The 15,555-nt window shown below is 34.6% G+C and overlaps 2 protein-coding genes across 3 annotated transcripts; both read left to right on the forward strand.

The window, feature by feature from the left end:
- Positions 1–610: 610 nt before the first annotated feature.
- On the forward strand, positions 611–5,495 carry LOC104894162 (transcription factor bHLH79). Of its 2 annotated transcripts, XM_048644195.2 has the most exons (7): positions 971–1,292; positions 3,055–3,133; positions 3,564–3,755; positions 3,964–4,029; positions 4,175–4,243; positions 4,730–4,801; positions 5,037–5,495. In XM_048644195.2, the coding sequence occupies exons 1-7, from the start codon at positions 1,117–1,119 to the stop codon at positions 5,178–5,180; spliced, it is 798 nt and encodes a 265-aa protein (XP_048500152.1). In that variant the 5' UTR covers positions 971–1,116; the 3' UTR covers positions 5,181–5,495. The 2 variants fall into 2 exon arrangements, with proteins under 2 accessions (XP_010678640.1, XP_048500152.1); XM_010680338.4 differs by lacking the exon at positions 3,055–3,133 and having other exon boundaries at positions 611–1,292.
- Positions 5,496–9,046: 3,551 nt separating this feature from the next.
- Positions 9,047–10,008, forward strand: LOC104894163 (germin-like protein subfamily T member 2). Its single transcript, XM_010680339.3, has one exon. The coding sequence runs from the start codon at positions 9,180–9,182 to the stop codon at positions 9,819–9,821; it is 642 nt and encodes a 213-aa protein (XP_010678641.1). The 5' UTR covers positions 9,047–9,179; the 3' UTR covers positions 9,822–10,008.
- Positions 10,009–15,555: the final 5,547 nt, after the last annotated feature.

The raw sequence follows: 15,555 nt of genomic DNA on the forward strand, positions 1-15,555 counted from the left end.
GTTCTGTTAAGATAGTATAACGGTTCAAATCCTAATATCACATATCAATATAGTTCTCTCAAGCTCTCACAACCTAAGAAAAGATGAGGGGTTATCCAAAATCCATGAATAAAGAAAATACCTTTATAATACTTTTTTCCGTTCTAAAATAAATTAAACACATATAATTTTAAATCGTTTCAAAATAAACATTACTTTATTTGATATTCAATTCTTTATATCTCTCTACTTATCATATGAATCCCTATTTTTCTCTCTCTTATGTCCTAAATCTCCGTGCCTAAACCCAATGTTATATTTAAAATGAGTAGAGGATGTAATGATGATATGAGAACGGTTTACTTGTATCACAAAGTTGGTGATGATATTTATTTCTGTTTTGCATATCTCACCTTTCCAAACAAATAGAAATGAAATTATTTTTGAAGATTATCCAAAGGATTTGCCATGTGTGCGCGAGTGTAACAAAACCATCCTTGCTGCGCGTGAGACTATTCTTTATGTTCGATCTAAAAGCTCTGATCTTCCTCCAAAAAACAAAGCCTACTTTTTCTCTCTCTTTCTGACCTCACTCACCTTAACGTGCGCCGTGGGTGCAGTGTACATTTACCCTTCTAATCCCTCCTGGCAAAACCCCAACCCAAACAGATCTCTCTTTTCTACTGTCTCTTTCTCTCTCCACTTTATATAATTAAGCTCACTCTTCAATTTCAAATTACCCAAAAGAAAAAAACACCCAGAAAACAAATTGAGCAAGAATTTGAACTGAATTTAGCAAATTATTCACTACCCATTTAAGAATTACTTGCTAATTTCAATACCCACATCTTAATTTCTTCAAAAAGTTGGGAAATTTGGCGTTTAGGTTAAGCTAAAATTTCAAAAAATTTCAATACCCATTTGAGAATTTTGGATGTTAGAGAAGTAAAGATTAAGTCTTTTTAATGGATCCTCCATTGATAAATGAAGGTTCATTTACAACAGCAAATCCTTCATTAGCTGAGATTTGGCCATTTAGTAATGGTGGAGATTCTGATGTTGGAGGAATGTTGGGACTTAGAATGGGAAGTGGTAGTGGTGGATTTGTGAATAGTTTAATTGATGGGTTATTGAGTAATGGCATTGTTGGAGCAATTAATAAAGATGGGTCAATTGAGGAATCAACTGTTACAGAACAAAGTAGAAGTCTTGGTGGTGGTGGTGGTGGTGGTGGTGGGAAAAAGAGGAGAGAGAATATCTCAGAAGATGAGTCTTCTAAGCTTGTTTCAACTACTAGTAGTGGCAATGAATTGGTAACTTTCATCATTGATTTTGTTTTGCTATGCTTGCTGAACTTTTTTTAAGCTTGAATTGTATTGGGTTGAATGGCTGTGATGTACTGATGTTTGTTTGAGAAGTTTGATTTTATGTTATATCATATTATGTGGTATTGGATTTTGGAAGTTTTAGGCTGTGTTTTATGGATATTCATGTGGTGTGATTTCGTAAATCGTGTGTTCTTAGAGCTTTGGTTTCCTTAGACTTTGTTATTTGCTTGTTTGGTTAGTTATTTGACTTGTATGAGCTTCATTGATGATAGCTTTTTGAACTAGTAATCCCTTGATATTAGTTGAATTACCAATGGAAGCTCTATGTAGCTAACACGGTCTTGGAATCGACTTTAGTATGAGGAACAAATGAAGTTCATTTAGTCTATATGTTTGGAAATATAAGGTCATCTTTAGCTTTTATGGTTGAAACTTGATATTAATCGTAAAATTTTCTCATCTTTTAGCTTGTAAAGAAAAAAAATTCATTAACAAGAAGCATGTGGGCCTGTGGCATCTACGATCATGAACTGTCCTGGACAATAATAGAAGAAAAGTACTGAAGCTTAATTATCTGCAGACCACTAAAGAAAACCATACTCAGACTTTGGTCCCATACTCATGGTATCAATCTCATCGTAAAATACTTCAAGGATCTAACACAGGTACTCCGGATGCAATGAAGAGTCCGGGTGACTTAGGCCGTCTTGATTCTTGATGGAAAAACTCAATGTAATTTCAGGATAGCCATTGACCTTACATGTGGCCTATTATTTTGAAGTGGTTAGTAGTACTTGTTTTTTCCATTACATTGCTTTGCCTTGTGAGTAGTTCGTGGTATAAAATAAGTGTTACTTTCATTAAATTACCTTTGGACTGTCCTTTGGTCTTCGTCCAACAATGGTTTTGGCTGGAGTTCCAGCATTCAAATGGTTAGCTAAATTCTCTTTAGGTTATCGAATGAATGTGTAGTCCTTTTATGACGTACCTCCTTTGTCCCATAATACATATCTTCTATGACTCTTTTTGGCATGAATTGTAGGGATTGTCGGAAACGAGAAGCATTTTCGTTACATTAGATAATGTGGCCCTCTAAAGATCATTTGGTACTCCAAACTTCCAAAATAATTGAAGGGGTGTAAGTGAGAAGAGTGCATAATTTCGATTCCGTGATGATTATACGCGGGAAAGTTTAACAAAAAAAAAGTAGTTCTGTCTTCCTCATCATCTATGTCAACCATTTCCAGTGAGCTAGTTTTGCTTTTGGTTTATTTGTTGGCCAGCCAAAAGGTATGACACATTGGAGGAAGGTATATGGTATAACCAGAACAAAAAGGTGAACTTTCTTATAGGACATCCCAACGTAATGATGTGGTTTTTTATTTGGGTTTGGAGGGAGTATCATTCTGGGGAATTGGCCCTTGTTCAGTTGTTTGGGGTTCAACCCGCCACTTTGCGTACACACATAGATGATCATTTATACCCCTCTAATGTTAGTCTTACTTGGTTACTTTTGTCGAGCACATAGCCGGCAACTTGTCCGAATTATAACTAAATTTGCAAATTTTGGGTTCAGAAAGAAGTGTTAAGCATCCATATACATGTACTTGAGGTGAGACAAAGGACTTGAGATTGATAAGGGGGGCAGGGAAGATGCTATTAGAAAAATGCATTTCTTCTGTGGGGTGTGAGGTAGCAGATAGGTAAAGGATTGAAGCTTGCTAACCTGTTTTCCTTCTCTCCCTAGGGATGGACTCATAATTAGCTATTTGAGACATGCCAAAGAAAGTGGCACAACTTTGGGACGTCAAATAAAGATATGCAAGGTAAAGTTAACATAGCCAAAGGTTGCTTATAACAAGTTATCATACTAGCTGTGCTTTTGAGGAAGGATGAGGTAACTCTTTGCTGTGGGAATGGCTGCTTAATCCACTTTTCGTTCTTAGGACAACATGAACTTATTCAGAAGCTTGGAGTTTCCATATGTTACTTATCTCAAACACTTCACATGCTTGCGCTTCATCCTCTAAGTAATAAAGGCAAGGAGATAAGAACAAATTCTAGTAATGTCTGTGATGGATTTGATTTGCACCTGTCTCTTGAGAACTTAAACCCTTGGTAAAACTTAAATACTACATCGGATATGAACTACACTTCACCAAGTACTACTGCGTGCTTGTAGCTTTAGCTTCAATGTACCAGAAATCTAGAATTTCGATTTGGCACCTTACTATTTTTTTGCATCTTGTTATGCAGAAAGAATCAAATGGTAAACGCATCAAAACATCAGGTTCTCAGGATGAAAATGGCAGTTCAAAGGCTGGAGGTGAATCGAGTTCTGCCGATGGTGACAAGCCTGCTGAAAAACCAGCTGAGCCATTAAAAGACTACATCCATGTCAGAGCAAGAAGGGGTCAAGCTACAGATAGCCATAGTCTGGCTGAGAGAGTAATTTTCTTCTTGATTTTGGACACACTTTCTCCTAGCTTTACGTTCGTTTTGTAGTGACCAGATTAACAACATTATAAATTATCAACAATTTGATGCTCTTATGCTCTTGCTTTATGAACTCTCTAGTCCCTTGATCTGTGGGAAAAGTTGGTCTGTATCCTGTGACTTAGCAGCAGTTTTTCTTAACTGTTTTTGTTACTGGCAGGCCAGGAGAGAAAAGATAAGCGAGAGAATGAAAATTTTACAAGATCTGGTTCCTGGATGCAACAAGGTTGTTACTTGGTATTATTGACCTATGAATGAAAAGAATTGGTCGTTTGTATCTTTATATGCTATAAGTCACCTTTGAGCACCGTTGTCCCTTTTATAGTTCTTATTATCTGGCTGAAATTAATTTTAACATTTTCTGGGGGCAGGTTATTGGAAAAGCACTTGTCCTTGATGAGATTATCAATTATATACAATCATTACAGCGACAGGTCGAGGTGAGTTATGTGGATGTCTTACAAGTCTGAGGAAAAGTTAGTTATTGACTTATTGGGTTAATTATTAACTTATTGGGAGGCTCGCTGTTTCCGGAAATACGCCATATGCTAACTATAGTTAATACTAAGCATAATTCTTCTTGTGTATTACTCCCTCTCTCCCTGAATAATCTTCACATGTGGGGTTGGTGCGGAGATTAAGGATAGAGGTAAGAGTAGAGTAGAATTGTTGGAAATAGTTAGAGAGAGGAGAAAGAGCAAGAGAAAGTGTTGGATGGGAGAAAGGATTTATGTGATGGAGAGCAAATATTAAAAACATTATTCATATTGATGTCTTTAAGTTACAAGAGAAGTGAAGACTGAAGAGGGAGTGATATGTTGCCTGTTTCTTGAGCCATCTATAGAACTTCTGAATTTGCAACCCTTGAATTTCTTCCCGTTAGGCCTTGAGACCTTTTTGCACTCTTTATCTTCTTTACGTTGCAGTTCTTATCCATGAAGCTTGAAGCAGTCAATTCTGGGATGATTCCTTCGATCAACGGATTCCATTCAAAAGATGTAAGTTTGACATTTTACTAGTCCTTGACCATACATTACTACAACACAGTTTCTTCTAATAAAACTAGTAAAAACTGTCAGAGTTACTCCAGATAATACTATATTCCTATTGCATAATGCAAGTGACCAACTCAATCCTGAATGAAACTGGTAAACTGAACTTCGGTCAAATCTTTAATGATGTCTATAAGTTTATATAGCTACTAATGTAACAAGTTTTTCGGATAATATTCAGGCTAATCAACTAGGGGTGCCCTCATTTGATCCTAGTATGATGTTTAGTGCACAAGCTGCAAGAGAACTCGCATCAGCAGCAGGAGCAGCGCAATCTGAGTGGTTACATATGCAATTAGGTGGAAGTTTCGAACGAACAGCATGATGACGATTTCTTGTAAAACATCTCTTGTTTGATGATAAAATCTTCAAAATTCACCAACTAGTCATTTATTTTACATAATCAGGGAACTCTGCCTAAAATCATTCTACTGTTTGGGTGGGGGTGTTTATTTCTATAATCTATAGTTAGTTCTTCCTTGATTTGTAATACAAGAACACTGTCTCTGTAGAAAATATTCAGTGTAACCTGAAGCCTCCTTATATGATCCTCTAACCAGGTTGGGCCCAAAGATTGAAGTGTCCAAGATTGGTGAAAGTGTTGAATATTTGTGCTATATTCAAAACATTTGTTGGTCAACCGTAGTTTTTTTTTTCCTTTTCCTGCAGGGAGGTCAAATATATATAGTTTGGAAAGTTTAAGTAAGATATCTTACGTAGATCCTAATTACTTTGGGATTAGGACTAAATTTAAAAACTCATTGTTGTTGTTATCATAAAATTGATCTCCATACCTATTATAATAGTAGAACTTGAAGTATATAATACGTCTACTCTTATTATAATATTCCTTTTGTTCTCTTTTGTTCTTCCTGTATTTTTTCATTGGGAAACTTTACAACGTTCTTCCTATATTGAATCTTTCCATATGTAAGTAATTTTATGGACTAAAATACCCTCATTAGGAAAAGTAAATCCCACCCCATTCCTTTTTATCTGGTCCCTCGGTAATGTTTTCCAATTCCCAAACTATATTCAGGCTCCGTTTGGTAGGGCGTAAAATATTTTCAGTGTAAAATGATTTTCATGGAAAACAATTTACAATGGAAAACACAATTCCAAATTTAGTTTTCCGTTGTTTGGTTCGATGTAAAAAAAATGATGAAATGAAAGGAAAATGAAAGGGAAAGTAAGGAGGTAGTGAGAGGAGTGTACAAGAGAAACAAGGAAAATAGTTTTCCCTTCATTTTGAAAGGAAAATGGTTTTCCATCTTTGGGAGAGTAATTTTACCCCAAGGGAAAATGGTTTTACACTCTTTTGCCAACCAAACAATGTAAAACTGAAAATAGAGGAAAACAGTTTTCCGGGAAAACGTTTTACGCCCTACCAAACGGAGCCTCAATCACTACATCGTCATTTCTTATGACCCGCTTTTCCTAAACTATGATCAAAGACTTTATCAACATGATGAACATCATCAAAATATCCCAAATCTCCACTTTCATCAACATCCATCTCAATCTTTTTAGGAATTTTTTCCTGGATTTCAAGATGACGAATTCCTTCTAAAAAAATTGATTTATCAATCACCATTGCTTCCTCTTCACCTAAATCATCATCATCATTCACGACCCACTAAAAATTCCCAATATCATTTTCTTTTTTCCATTCAATTCTCCTTGAGTAATTTTTCCATGTTTATGGATCTTTGAAGCCTTGTTCCATTTCCAATTGGTGTGTAATTCGAAGTGTAATCCATATCATTTGAAATGAAACAGGGAAAAACGGAGTTGTGGAAAAATGGTGGAAGAAGATGAAATGTTTTCTTTAATTGAAGATAATAATAAGGTATATGGTTTTTTCACCAGGTACCTAATATTCACCTAGTATCCTCACTTTTCCAAAATTCACCAAGTATCCCTATGGTTTGGAAAAATACCTAACATGACTTTACCGTCAACTTTCTATTAAATATAACCCTAAAAAAACTTAATTAACCATAACTTCTAGCCCTACCCTAACCCTAACCTAACCCCTAACCCTTAACCCTCCCACCACTATTAACCCTTCCACCATCCCTGCCCATCCCCACCGCAACCCCTCCCCAACCCCACCCTGTTGAATTTCGCGCTCCCCTCCCCCAACCTCTCGTCGACCGCGCGAAAAATCGACTCAGGGGAGGGGCTGCGCAAAATTCGAACGGGGGTGTGGGCGTGGGGGTGGGGGAGTGAGGGGAATCGCTGCATGAGGGGTGAGGGTGGGGGGAGGTGTTGCGCGAAGGATGGAGATGGGAGGAGGGGTTGCAGTGGGGAAGGGCAGGGGCAGGGGTGGTAGAAGGGTCAAGGGATGGTGGGGTTTTGGTGGTTAGAACATTAGGGTGAGGTGGGGTCAGGTGATGAGGTTAGGGGTAAGAGGGAGAGATAGGTTAATTAAGGTTAAAATTATTAACTAGGTTTAATTAGAGTTAATATGAATTAATTAGTATTAATTAGGTTAGTTAGGGGTTAATTTCGTTGATTTAGCCTTAATGACTAACGGAGTTGACGACCATTAGTCATTAAGGACATTCTGATGATTTTTCCAAACCACGGGGGTACTTGGTGAATTTTGAAAAACACGAGGGTACTAGGTGAATATTAAGAAACCTTAGGGTACTTGGTGAAAAAATCGTAAGATATAAACACGTTTGAAAATAATTGGGGGTTTGCTCATGTTCAATCCATGTTGGACCATATGAAAGAGAGAGGGACAGAAAGAGGTAGGATGGTGAACAAGACAACGAAGGAGAAACCATAAGAGTATAAATGCCATCAGTGCAACTTTTTTTTTGTTTTTTAAATTCTTTTTCTCTTTCTTCTAATGTAAAATTTTTATCTTTCTCTTTCTCAAGGTGGAATCTGATTTTTTAATCGTTTTCTCTCTCTTGTCAAATGTGAAATCTAACTAAACATTTATTAGTGCATTGGTTCCTCCTCTGATTCCAAATAGGAAGATCAAAAGAGAACAGAGGGAGTATGTTCTATAATTTACTTGTTATTATAATTTGTTCTAAGGTTAAGGATGTGTTCCAATATTTTGACTAATATGAATTTAATGAAACTTATTTTTATAACTTGTTATAAATTTGTCTTACCTCATAATATCTATATATAAATTAAATTAAGCTAAATAGATTACTATACCAAAATCGTTTGATTTGAGTACTTCGAAGTTCAAGTATTATGAATTCTTATTAAACCTAATTAGAAATCGATTTAGCTAAGAAATGAGTTAAAACTTCAGTTGGCTAAGTTCAAAATATAAATATTGCAAAATTGAGATTAAAGATAGCAACCCCTTCCAATAAAAAAAAAGAAATAGGGGGAAACGAATAGGAAAAAAGAATTAAGGGGAAGCATAAGTGGTTACTTATCTTGACTTTTTTGTCAGAAATTCTTAAAATGGTCCTAAGTGGCCAGCAGAAGTATCATATTTGATTTTCTAAAAAAAAAGAATTAGGTTTTTCCTCATTAAAAAAACTAAGTAATTTACTTGATCTTATCTGACAAAAAATCCTTTAATAATTGAAATAAGGCAACTACAATTAATCTATTTTATTTTCTATATTATATGGGTAATCTAAACACTAAATTGATGTTGAATTTGTTGAATATGATTCGTTAATTAATTGAGGTGTAAACACGAGTTCATGTGAAGAAATATATGCTGAAACGAGCACAATTCTAACTTTTAAATGGGTATGCTAATGCATGGAAAAGAAGCAATTAATGTGCAATGGACTGATTTGCCTAGACGGGTAATTCTAACCTTGTGTTTGTGAACGTAAACACTTACTGCCATATCAACTCCTTGTTTGGTTGAGTTTATAGAGTTTATAGTACTATGTAATCCCAAATCTTGTGTCTTCTTGTTTTCAAACTACTTGTTTGGGAGGAGCACTGTGATAGTTCCATAAGTGAAGATGATTATTGTGCTAATTGAGTTATGTCTCGTAAGATTTTAGTGCGTGAAGCCAGATAATTCTGAGCAAAACACGAGCTTATTCTTCAATGACCGGCCAACACGTAGAATGAGTCTTAGCTTTAACCACTACAACTTGCTACATTGGAATTAAGTCTAGTTCTTCCCTCAGCAATGCTAAATTTCCTTGCTAAACATCACCCCTAGCTCTTTTTCCAAAATAAACAAATTGGATGCCTTTGACGAAGTCCTACGTTGATGTACTATATAAACACCTTAGCTTGATCTTAGTCTTAGAACACAATATCAAAACAAAAATCTTAATCTTAGAACAATATAAACAAACACACTCCTACTATTTTCATGGCTGCCCTAGTACTCTACCTTGTAGTGTTCTTGCTTGCTCCTTTCCTCTCCCATGCTGCGGATCCCGATCCTTTGCTAGACTTTTGTGTAGCGGACCTTAATGCGTCTCCCTCATTCGCTAGTTTCCCTTGCAAACCAACCTCAAATGTGACCTCTGAAGATTTCTTCTTTGATGGGCTTATGAATGAGGGCAATACATCAAATTCATTTGGATCAATGGTCACATCCGGGAATGTTCTCGCATTTCCCGCCGTTAATATGCTCGGTATTTCAATGAATCGGGTTGATCTTTCCCCGAATGGGTTGAACCCGCCTCATTCCCACCCACGAGCAAGTGAGAGCGGTGTGGTGATGAAGGGGAGAGTTCTAGTAGGGTTCGTAACCACCGGGAATGTGTACTATTCAAAGGTGTTGGTTCCAGGTCAGATGTTTGTGATCCCAAGGGGACTAGTTCATTTTCAAAAGAATGTTGGGGGAGATAAGGCAGTTATTATTGCAGCTTTCAATAGCCAGAATCCAGGAGTAGTGAGATTATCCTCAACTTTGTTTGATACAAACCCTTCAATTCCGGATGATGTTCTAAGTCAAACTTTTCTAGTGGATCGGAACACTGTCGAAGGAATAAGATCCAACTTTTGATTACAAAGAAAATACTACTATGAAAATTCCCTTTGTTTTTTTTTTTTACCTTATTTGGTTAATTTAATAATGTCGAAGTTGTATGCATTATGCATGTATGATGTATGAATAACAGGGCCGTCTCATAAAATTAGCCGCCTCTGATGAATAAAACAATAAATAATATGAATTTTTTTATTTAACTTTTGCTGTTTCTGAATTAGATGGCAATTTGTTAATAGTAAACTTTGTCACTTAAACCAAAATGAAAATGAGGATACTATCGACTTTATAGAAAAAAAGTAAAACGAAGACGAAGTTTTAACCCATTTCTCATATCAATCGATTTTACCCATTTCTTATATCAATCGATTTCTAATTAGGTTTAATAAGCATTCATAATACTCGAATAGAAGTAAACAAATAAAATGATATAGATAGTAACCTATTTTAACTTAATTTAATTTACTTAAGAAATAAATTAAGGTACGACAAGTTTTAACAAGTTATAAAAATAAGTTTCAATAAATTCATATTAATCAAAATATTGGAACACGTTCTTAACCTTGGAACAAAAGTCATGATATATAACAAGTAAATTAATAAATATGTTATAATAATTAGGGTTTTTTTGTGGGGAAGGAGCAATTAAAATAGGATTTTTGTGGAAAATCACCACTTAATTTTTTTTTTTGGAGAGACGGACCAATTAAAATACTGTCGTTGACAACTTAACACCACATTACGATTTTCCAGTCAAATTGTCAACTTTCCGGCGTTGACTTATTTTTCCGTCCAAAACATCGGTTTTTTTCTCCTCCTCCCCCACCCCTACGCCCTACGCGAAACCCGCCGTAATCGTCCTCCCACACCCCTATGCTGTAATAGTAAGTTAATATTTATATTTATAGAAAAGTTTTGGTTATTGAAAAGACTATTATTTATCAAAAAGACTTTTATATTTTTAAAGGCTTTTAAAGGGGAATTTAGAAATATTTTGGGTATTTAAGAAAAAAAATTTAGCCCAAATGGATTTTGGGTCTAAAGTTACTAGTTTTAAATCCAAGTAGTTTGTTAAAATAAGATTAAAAATGTTTTAAGAAAAATTCAAAAAGTTTTACAAAAAAAGAAAATAAAAAAAGAGAAAGAATTTTAGTACCATTTCGCGACCGAAAAGTTGACAATTTGGCCGGAAATCGTAATGTGGTGTTAAGTTGCCAACATAAGTATTTTAATTGGTCCTTCCCTCCAAAAAAAAATTTAAGTGGTATTTCCCCACAAAAACCCTATTTTAGTTAGTATTTTCCTACAAAAAATTCCTAATAATTGATAAGGGTAGACATATATTATATACTTCAAATCCTATATTACAATAGGTATAGGAGTTTAATTATGATAACAACAACCCGACTTCAAAATTTTAGTCTTGATTCATAAAGTAATTTTTTTGGCCAAAAGACAAAAATTGAGTATATTAAATAGGTGAGCATAGCCTTACTTGTTAAATCAGTTGCAATGTCAGGGAAATCCTCAAGTTATATGTGTTCAGTATCAACTACAAAATTTTGTTTAGCAAGTAAATGGGCTAAAATATTGCCCTCCCTTCTCACATGAGAATTGAGATAAGAACAAAAAAAAAAAAGCAAGATAAAGAATGTCTTCAATAATTTAGCCCATAACACTTGGTTATCTTTGTTCTTCAATCTTGAAATCAAAGCCAAATTATTACCTTCAACTACTCCCTCCATTTCAAATTATAAGGCACGCACAATGTTCGAGGTCGAACTTTGACCGTTAATTACTCTAAATTTACGTTGATAAAAAATTAATGTTATTATAGTATTTTTCAGGACGAATCAAACGGTATAATTTATATTTTTATCATATTATGAGAGATATTTATGATCAAAACAAATTTTTGTAAAGCGTGAATGCCTTAGATTTTGAAACGGAGGGAGAACTATTGTAACACCCCCAAATTTCTCTCTTTTTAAAAATATATTTTAATATAAACTTCTTGAGAAACTTGAGAGTATTACCGCCACGTGATAACGTTAAAGGCTTTAATACTAACTACTAACTGAACTTGAAACTAATGCAGCGGAAATAACTGAACTAACTTCTCTTTATTAATATAAACTTTATTGTACAACTATATAACAATGGATTAAAGAAAATAAAATAACAACTCCTTGACTAATTATGATTCCTCACTAGCTCCCCCATATGAAGTATGCATCATATCAACCTGTAAAATCTGCTCACCAAAAGGGTCATCACAGGGACAAAGCCATAAAACAAAACAAAACGCGTGTCAGTAAAAAATACTGAGTACATGTATATGCGAAATATTGAACTCTTATTTAATTAAACTTTTGAAATATTTAATTTCAAAAAAAAACTTTCTGGATACTTGATAATACTTGTATAACATAAAGTATATAACCTTGATAAAAAAAAACCTTTTTCCTTGCCTAGGTACCTTGCCTAAAGTGTGCACACCCCCCAAGTTTAGTATTCCTTACTGAGTCTATTACGAGGGGAACTACCTTGTCCACATGACTTATACAAAAAGTACATGGGTAAATAATATAATAGCTACCGTTCTTGCTAATAAATAACAAGCCGTGGCCTCTTTATAAATTGTGATCATAAAAGATCATATAGCTACTAAAAATCCTTCGGAAATAATCCTCCTTTAAAAAGAATAATAATTCTTATATAAAATTTTAGCCATATAAAGGCATAAATAAAATAACTTGCTTAAAGGTTAGCCTTTGAAAAATAATAATAGTTCAAAAACACTCCTTTTTAAATATGAAATCAAAAGATCAAACTCCTTCTAAAATATTTGAATATAAATTCAAAGATCAAACTTTATAAATATATTATACGAAAGACATAATTCAAAGTTCATAAATAAAATTTATAAACATTCAAACATGTTCATATAAAAATTTATAAACATTCAAACATGTTCATATAAAACAGATGCAGTTCATAATAAAACTCATAAAAACATGTATTCAATCCAAAGTATTTTTCTAAAAACATGATACTACACTTGCAAAACAATTATTAAAGATCTACAAATACACGCACCTTGAAAATTAATAACTACTAGGGAGAAAGAGAAAGGTAGGCTAAGAGGGAGAGAGAGTTTAAACTTGAGAAAAGAGATGTATTTCTCAAATTTGGTGTGAAAAATATGATGGGTGGAGACCCCTATTTATACTAGTTGGAAACTGAACTTCTATACATCGCCCACTAATTACTTAAAATCGCCTAAAAAATAGTTAAAATTACCTCTATAACCTTCTCTCTTTTTTCCATAGATCATCACCCCACCACCACCACCCACCTCCTAACGGACTGCCGCCACCACCACCACCCACCTCCTAACAGACTGCCGCCACCACCACCACCCACCTTCGATCATGCCACGACAGACCGTACCCTTAACTCTGAGTTCTCTCTACTTCCCAAACCCTTAACCCTGAGTTCTCTCTCCTTCTCAGTCGCCACTCGCCGGCCACCTCCTGCTGTGGCACTGTACTCAGACTTCCGACGGCCTCGCAGGTCCACCACTCCCGACAACCTGAGACCAAGACCGCTCTCCCTCGACCCACGTACGATTTTTTCGAAATTTTTTTAGGTTTGGGCGAACGTCCGCGGTGGACGTTCGCCCCATGGCTGGAACGTCTGGCCTGGACGTTCCGGCCATGGGCGGAACGTCCACCGCGGACGATCGCCCCATGGCCGGAATGTCCAGGCCAGACGTTTCGGCCATGGGGCGAACGTCCACCGCGGACGTTCGCCCAAACCTAAAAAAATTTCGAAAAAATCGTACGTGGGTGATGGTGGTGGTTGGGATAGGTAGGTGACGGCGGTGGAGAGTCACAGGTGACGGCGGTGGAGGGTCACAGGTGTCAGTGGAGGTGGGGGTGGTGGGTGGTGTGGAAAGGAAAAAAGGGTAAAATAGTCCGAAAAAATGGATTTGTGGCGATTTTAAGTAATTTTGGGGCGATAATTAACAAACCCCGTTGGAAAAGTAGCATCGGGATAGGATTAGGAAACTAAAAGATAGATTTAGGAAAAAAGATAAACTAAACTAATTGGATATAACTAATATTTACGCTTATCCAACTAAGATTAGGAAAAGATATAAATTACCCCATAATACGTAGTTATAGAAGGTAAAATAACTAAAAGATAAGTTAAAAGAAAAGATTACAAAAATTTGATAAACATGTAACTCACTGGCGTGAGTTATGAGTTTGCGGCAGAATATTTTTTTTTTTTTTTCTTTTTTCATTAAAGTCTTTTTCTTTTTATAAACCTTTTTTTTTTCTTCTTTTCTTTTTACAAACCTTTTTGAAATTGTTTTTAAAATATTTTTAATTTTATTTTGAAACAACTACTTGAATGTAAAACTTAGGAAAGTTAGGCCCAAAATTCATTTGGGCTAAAATTCGTTTTGAATACCCAAAACCTTTCTTATAAAAGCCTTTCTAATAAATAATAAGCCTTTTTAGTAAATAAAACCTTTTTCAAAAACTAAAACTTTTATAAAAATATAAATAATAACTTACTAAAAAATACGGAGTATTACAACTATACTGCGGCATACACTCCCATGCAACTTTCAACCCAAAATGTAGAGCAATAAAAGTTATCCGAATTAAAATACTCCTTATTAATAAAAATCATAAAGGATTGATATTATATATTGAGACGAATCCAACAAAATTCCACATCAAACGTTTTTAAAATATCTCAATAAGAAACCTCTATGGTCAAAGGTTTAAAAGTTTTACCATGAAACATAAATTATATTTTGTGACCGAGGGAGTAATATGTATGGGAACATATGAGATATAACGTGGTAAACTGGTAATCGCATGATAGTATCCCATGGATGACCATCATCCCTATTATATATATATGAGAACTCTTGAGTATTTTAGTGTCCATCTTTTTTTATCAATGTACTCCTAATTACAAAAGGAAATTATTACACCTACTACTTTAATAGTTTAAAGTATAAATATAAATAAAAAAAGAGAAAATCCATCTAACAAACTGCAAAACAATCCTTCAACTTCGGACGCATAACGTGTATATAAAGACTAATAGTAATATGTTTATAGATAAGACTGATTTTCGTTTTACTTGGCGCTTATTGGCTTCTTGCAACTTGAAATATTCATTTAACAAGTTATTCCAGGTTTTTGGTTGGAGAAATGATAAACCTCTAACTGCTAGATGTTTGCCAAACATCTAACATTCATGTGGCAACATATAAGTGGTACACATGTCATTATATTTTTTATCCAAACAAATTACTTTTTCCAATTTTTTTAACTTGTATATCTCAAAAAATATATTTTAGAAAAAAATAAAAAATATACCAATATTCATATATTTTTATTCTCTACAAATAGACATCCATCTTGATATTATTTCATCATATTTTTATTTTACTCTTCTCTATCTCTTATTTAGATATGTAAAAAAAAAATACGAACACTATCTGTTTATACACAAACACTATTGTGAGTTGCATAAACACTAGTTATAGTTACACGAACACTAATTCTAGTAGCATGAACACTGTATATTAGCATCGGAATCTTCTGACAGTGTCCAATTAAAAAAATACGAACACTATCTGTTTATACATAAACCCTATTTTTAGTTGCATAAACACTAGTTATAGTTACACGAACACAAGTTGTAGTAGCATGAACATCAT

The sequence above is a fragment of the Beta vulgaris genome, chromosome 5 (assembly GCF_026745355.1).
Source record: "Beta vulgaris subsp. vulgaris cultivar EL10 chromosome 5, EL10.2, whole genome shotgun sequence".
Taxonomy (NCBI): Eukaryota; Viridiplantae; Streptophyta; class Magnoliopsida; order Caryophyllales; family Amaranthaceae; genus Beta; species Beta vulgaris.